Source organism: Chenopodium album, chromosome 3 (assembly GCF_948465745.1).
Source record: "Chenopodium album chromosome 3, dcCheAlbu1.1, whole genome shotgun sequence".
Lineage (NCBI taxonomy): Eukaryota > Viridiplantae > Streptophyta > Magnoliopsida > Caryophyllales > Amaranthaceae > Chenopodium > Chenopodium album.
The window spans coordinates 18,620,520-18,626,427 of NC_137836.1; the positions used below are offsets into that span (position 1 = coordinate 18,620,520).

Below are 5,908 nucleotides of genomic sequence, written 5' to 3' on the forward strand. Positions count from 1 at the left end.
TTAATTCAAGGCTGGATGAATTGCTAAACTTCATTAAATTAATTGTGAAGATGGCTTTGTTTATGTATTTTGTAATGTTATTTGTTGTTACAAAATGATGAATTAGATTGGGATTAGTATGGTGAATTAGAATGTTGATGTCGATGGGAATGTATTAGGAGTATGAATTAAAACTGATGTACTTTGTTATGCAAATGGTTGAATGAAATTAGTATTACTACTTTTGTGCACAATGTATGAGTTTTTTCAATGTCTTTACTTAATAATAATGCTTTATATTTCATTGAGAATTGTCAAAAGCAAAAGATTACATTAATCCATAAGTTGTCCAAAAACACACACTATATGACTGTGTGACACATACAATTAACTTATAAGCAAAATAACTAGCTTAGCATTCTCAAAATACATGCACTGTTTTGAACAAATTTCCCTAAGACACTAAGATGCAGGTTGTGATGCTGAAACACCTCTTTTTGCTTTCCTTGTCCTTGGTGAGACTTTTAATGGTTTTGAAGATGATGCCACTTTTGCTGGTTGTGGTTGGCTCATTGATACACCTTTTCTCTGCTTTTTTGGTTGCTTTTCTGTGGGCTGAGCAGTTGAGCTTTCACCTAAGGCAGCCTTGTCTTATCTTGTCAAGCCACCTTGGCACATCTGTGAGTTATGCCCAAATTGTTAGCATTTTCCACACCTTATAGTTCTGAACCTCTTCCCTTTTGCTTGCTCACCCTCTTCCCTCCACATGTTCTTAGCAAGCCTGCCTATACCTCTTTTCATTGCTGGTGGGAAATATCTAGATAATTGCTTTCGGGCTATTGCTCCACATCTGGTATGGCCTTGATAGAGTTGGCATAAGCCAGTTTGTACCTGTTGGCAGAGTACCACTCACTAATGTAGGCCCTAGGGTCATGATTGTCATGCAATATTTCCCTCATAGCATGTTTGCATAGCAATCCAGACAGTTGCCAAGCATTACACACACAGGTTTTTCCCTTTAGGTTGACAGGAAGCACAAACTTTCCATCAAGCACTTCAAATTCTCCATCTCCAGATTTCAAACACTTGCATGTCCTTGATTCATGGCTAATCACTTGCAGCCTTTTCATGATGTTAGGGCAAACATCATCTCTCCAGCTCTCACATGCTTCCCTTCTGGTTGCCATTCTAACCATAGTTAGTCTTCTAATACCTGTAGTACAATTTTATGCCATCAAATTAGCTGTAGTGCTTTCTTAATTACTATAAAACTAAATCTTAAAATTAGGTAGGGCCTAGTGAAGTACCTTCAAGAAAAGTTAGTACTGTTCTGCATCTATCAATGCCCATGGTGGCATTAAAGCTTTCAACAAAGTTAGATTTGTTGCTAACTTGCTATCACACTTCACAACTGGATTAAAGGCATGCTTTGACCATCTTGATTGTGGTCCAAGCTTTGAGAGCCAAACTAGAGCTAGGGGATTGGCCTTTTGCAATGCCTCTATTGCCTTTTTGAATGTGAATGGATTGTATGCTCCGGCAGCCTTCTAGAATAGTTGAAACATCAATAAACCAGGAAATTCCTTCTTAAAATTCTTGATCAAGTGCTTGCAGCAGAACCTTCTGCCCACTTTAGGCCAAATTTCAGAAATTGCAAGATCAATACCCTGCACAAATGAACATCATGTGTTAGGTTTACATTGCATAGTGTACTATAATTAAAGTAACTTATAAGATAGCATAACCAATATACCTTTTGCCTATCACTAATGATGCCCCAATCATCACCCCTGCCACTTGGTTGTAGAGCATTTTTCAAGTGATATATGAAAAAATTCTAGCTAGTAGTATCTTCTGCTCCAACTATTGCCCAAGATATAGGAAATATTTCATTATTAAGCAACTACAGAAAGTAAGACCCCGCCATAGTTGCCCTTTAGATGAGCTCCATCTACACCAATCAGACTTCTGCACTCAACACTCAGCTCATCAAGTGCATCTTTAAATGCAATGAATATGGATCTGAACACCATAGGTCTGTCAGGACTAACATTGTTCCATGCATAGAAAGCTAATGAGTTAGGGTTCAGCTCCTTGATAACATCATAGTATCTAGGCAATTCCTTGTAGGAAACATCATGGCCTCCATGAATTTCCACTAAAGTCTTTGTCCTTACCCTATACAAGGTGCTTTGTGCCATGGTAACTCCATATCTTTTCCATAACAACTGATTCAGAGCCTTGGCTGGAACATCATTGTTTCCCCTGATGTCTTCAAGTAAAACCCTCATTGCCCACTTAACATTCACCATGTTGTTTCTTATCTCAAGTCCTTGACAAGTATGCTCTAGGCTTTGTATTTTTTTTATTGCCCAAGTTGTACCATCTGGAAGCGCTGATGCATGCAATCTCCACCCACAGTTCACATCTGAACACCTAGAAAAATATCTCTTGTTGCTGGCAAAGTCAATAACCACTGCAAATCCACACTAAATGCACTAATCCTTCACCACATCCTTGAGGTTTTGTTAATCCATGAACAGCTGCCAGGCTTCAAAACTATCTTCCCAAATCCCTCATCCTTATAAACTTCTCCATTGTTGTACAACTTGGTTAGATAATTGTCTTGTTCATTTTCACACTCAAACTTCTCATCTTCAAAAGGGTCATAGCTGTCTTCAATCATAGGCCCATACTCATCCTTAGGCAAGTCTTCTTCATCCTCTAAACTCAACTCATCTGACTCATCACTCAACTCTTCATCAAACCTAGTAGTAGGGAACGAGCCATCATCTTCACTATCATCCTCATCATCAAATAGTTGTATACCAGTGTCCACAGCATCTTCACTTAAGCTAACAGCTAGAGTCCTGATCCTATTTTGTTCCCCTAGTTGTTGTTCACTCCCTCTTCCACTTTGACTGGTGCTAATCACAATCTTCTTTCTCTTAGCAGTTGTCCTAGGTAATCTCTTTTGAAAAAAGGCTGACACTCTAGAAGATGTAGAAGAATCACCCTCACCTGAATTAGGCTTAGTCCCAAACTCACCTATGTTTTGCAAGGGAGGAATCAAAGATTGGGTTTGTGGTTGAGCTTGACTGTCTTGTGTGATGATGTCATGGGGCATCTGAAAATCATTTGCATTTAGATCATTACTTTGGTCTGGTTCATCTGTTGGTTAGGCTGGTCACTCTGCCAGGGAGTAGGGGAAATGTTGAACCATGTCTTTAAGGCATTCCCTCTTCCCCTCCCTCTGCCAGACCCTCTCCCTCTCCCTCTCTCTGTTTCAGAATATCTCCCTCTCCCTCTTTCATTCCCTCTCCCCCTCCCTCTACCCTTAGGTTGAGGGTTTGCTGCCAACTCTGCTTCCCTTTCAGCCCAAGTTTCATCTGGGTCATAATTTAGAATCTCAAGTCTAGTCACGGTGTTTGAATTACCTAATCCCTTGACATGTCTATCAAAATCATCCTGACTAACAACTTCATCTTCCACAATCTCAGGTTGTTTTTTCTTTCTAGGTGTGAGTTTTTTCCTATTTCTAACTTATGGTTCAATTGTTGACTTACCTACTAGTTCAACTACTGCCTTAGCTACTGGTTCACCTACTTGTTGCTTTCCATCCATTAATGATCTTGCTGCTGCAACAAGCTTACTATATCTTTAACACCACATCCAACCCATATGTATATCTCCAATTTATCAGGCAAATTTGCAAACATCTTCATCAAATCAGCATCACTTTCAAGTTTAACATGCCTCATTTTATCCACATACTAAAAAGATGGGTGTTTGGGGTGTTTCAACATTATTCTCCTTAGATTTTTCCAAATACTCTACAACAAGGTCTATCAAGTTAACCTTGTCAACATCATCAACCAGAACAGACACATCAATACCCCTATATTGAATTTGTAGCACAATTTTATCAACCATTCTGCATCAATCAAACCAAAGAACATCCAACAAATAGTTGTATAAGAATTTGCCCTAAAATAGCATACCAGTCCAACAATAAACAAGAATTACCTAATAATCAGAACCCTAAACAAAGAAAAAGGTGAACTTTAACAATTACCATCAACAATCAGATAAAATGAACCCATACCATCAACATCATTTCATATTCAACCCCGCTGTACTTATAAAAAAAAAACAGAGCATAGGAAAATGTTTACTACCCAAAAATACATACCTGAATTCAATTCAGTCTAATTAAATGGTGGTATTTTTCCCAAAAAGCTCGAACTTTGATGTCGATCGTCTTACCCTAACACGAATTTTAGAACCCGCAATTCAAGAACAAAATCCCTCACACTATCTTCAATTTTCACTCAAATTGTGTTTAATTACCACTACCAACTACAAATAGTAACCCAGATCAAAGTTGCAAAAAAAAACCTAGATTTTTCATGCAAAATTTCAATTATAATTTTGGAGAAGATGAGCAATCATCAATGTCGAAGGATGAAAGATGAAGAATGAAGATGAAGAGAAGTCTGAGCGTTTAAAATGATTTGACATATGTAGTTAGGGTAAATTAAATGGGGGTATTTTAGACATCACACCTTTTTTTACTTAGAATAGTTAACCATGGTTAATAAAATCCTAATTACAATTAGTAATGTTACCAATGACTTAATTTTTTAAAATATAGTTCACCAAGGATAATAACTTTTTTTACAATTCACCATTGAGAATAATAAAAATTAGAGGTTTACCCATTCAAAAAGAATTTCCCATAATTATTTGACTCAAATTCAATTCGCCGTGCATAGATGGGGAAAGATCGTGGAGTATGAGGGGAATGATATGTATGGAGAAAGCATGTAAGATGAAAGTGGAAAGTGTTATAGAAGAAAGTTGTGAGGTATGTAATGTATGGAAAGTGATGTGAAAGAATGTGTAAAGCTATAGAAATTTCCGAAATGAGATAGACCCCCAACTCGAATGACCGAAAGGACGAATCATGCATGAACCTGAGACATGGTCATGGTGTGAAAAATCAAGTACAAAGTGTGTGAAGACTTGTGAGTGTAAGTGATATGTTCAAGACTCGTGTCATGACCATGTGACTAGACTCGATAAACGACTAAATTATGACCTTGGTTACTAATTAATTAATAAATTAGACTTGAAGCGAAAACCTGAGCAGAATACTGGACCATCGCGTGACCAATGGCACTGTCGCAACACGATATCACTATCGCATTGCGATGGGCCCTGACATTTTGCATCACAAGCCAAACTTTCGCGTCGACATTTAAACTTCAGTTTGAACCTGTTTCCAGTATTCCACTTGAAAAGGGTGAACCTAAAGTCGTGCTAAGTCATGTTAAGTCGAATATTATTACTTTAATAATCCGAATTAAGTAATTATTAATTAATTAAGCAAAGTCTTTTAGTCATCAAATCAATTTATTTAGACTTATTATTAATCACAAGTCAAACAAATGGTTAGCTTAATCACACATAGGTTATGCACAAGCAAAGGATGCACAAGTAATCAAGTAGTCACAATATGATGCAATGAGTTTGTAACCTAACCATGGCTCTAGCTCTCTAAAGTTCAAGGATTATGGTAGTCAAAGAGGGTCCATGGTTATCAGTTCGGATACATCCCGCAGAAGCCTTACCTTTGGAAGGGTTGGCGCATATGGATGAGACCCCTCAAGCTTAACTTGCTTCCATGATTTGGCGAATTCACAAACCCGAATGTACCCTTCATTGCACGGAGCGTTTGATTAGGTAGATGAAGCGTGAATTCCCAAGGACTAAAGCCACATGTTGAACACATATGGGTTTCGGATTAGAAGGAAAAAATTCATTCAAAAAGTAAAATCGGCCAAACAGTACTCGAGTCGGTCAAAATAATAAGGCGGGTTTTGGCTCAGTATTGGAAGAACTCGACGCGAGAAAACAGTATCTATCG

General features: G+C 37.9%; 1 protein-coding gene across 1 annotated transcript; it reads right to left on the reverse strand.

Moving 5' to 3' along the window:
* Nucleotides 1-815: 815 nt before the first annotated feature.
* LOC145624917 (uncharacterized) lies at nucleotides 816-2,291 on the reverse strand. Its single transcript, XM_081678002.1, has 3 exons — nucleotides 1,887-2,291; nucleotides 1,553-1,646; nucleotides 816-1,192 (listed from the first exon to the last, which is right to left on the reverse strand). The coding sequence occupies exons 1-3, from the start codon at nucleotides 2,289-2,291 to the stop codon at nucleotides 816-818; spliced, it is 876 nt and encodes a 291-aa protein (XP_081534128.1).
* Between the last annotated feature and the right edge of the window lie 3,617 nt (nucleotides 2,292-5,908).

Excerpts from the sequence above, each read along its gene's own strand:
- LOC145624917 (XM_081678002.1), bottom strand. The coding sequence starts at position 2,291 with ATGGTGAATGTTAAGTGGGCAATGAGGGTTTTACTTGAAGACATCAGG. Across the intron at positions 1,647-1,886 it reads ATGGCGGGGTCTTACTTTCT|GGTATTGATCTTGCAATTTC; the intron begins GTAGTTGCTTAA and ends TCATTTGTGCAG. Across the intron at positions 1,193-1,552 it reads TTTTAAGAAGGAATTTCCTG|GTATTAGAAGACTAACTATG; the intron begins GTTTATTGATGT and ends ATTGTACTACAG.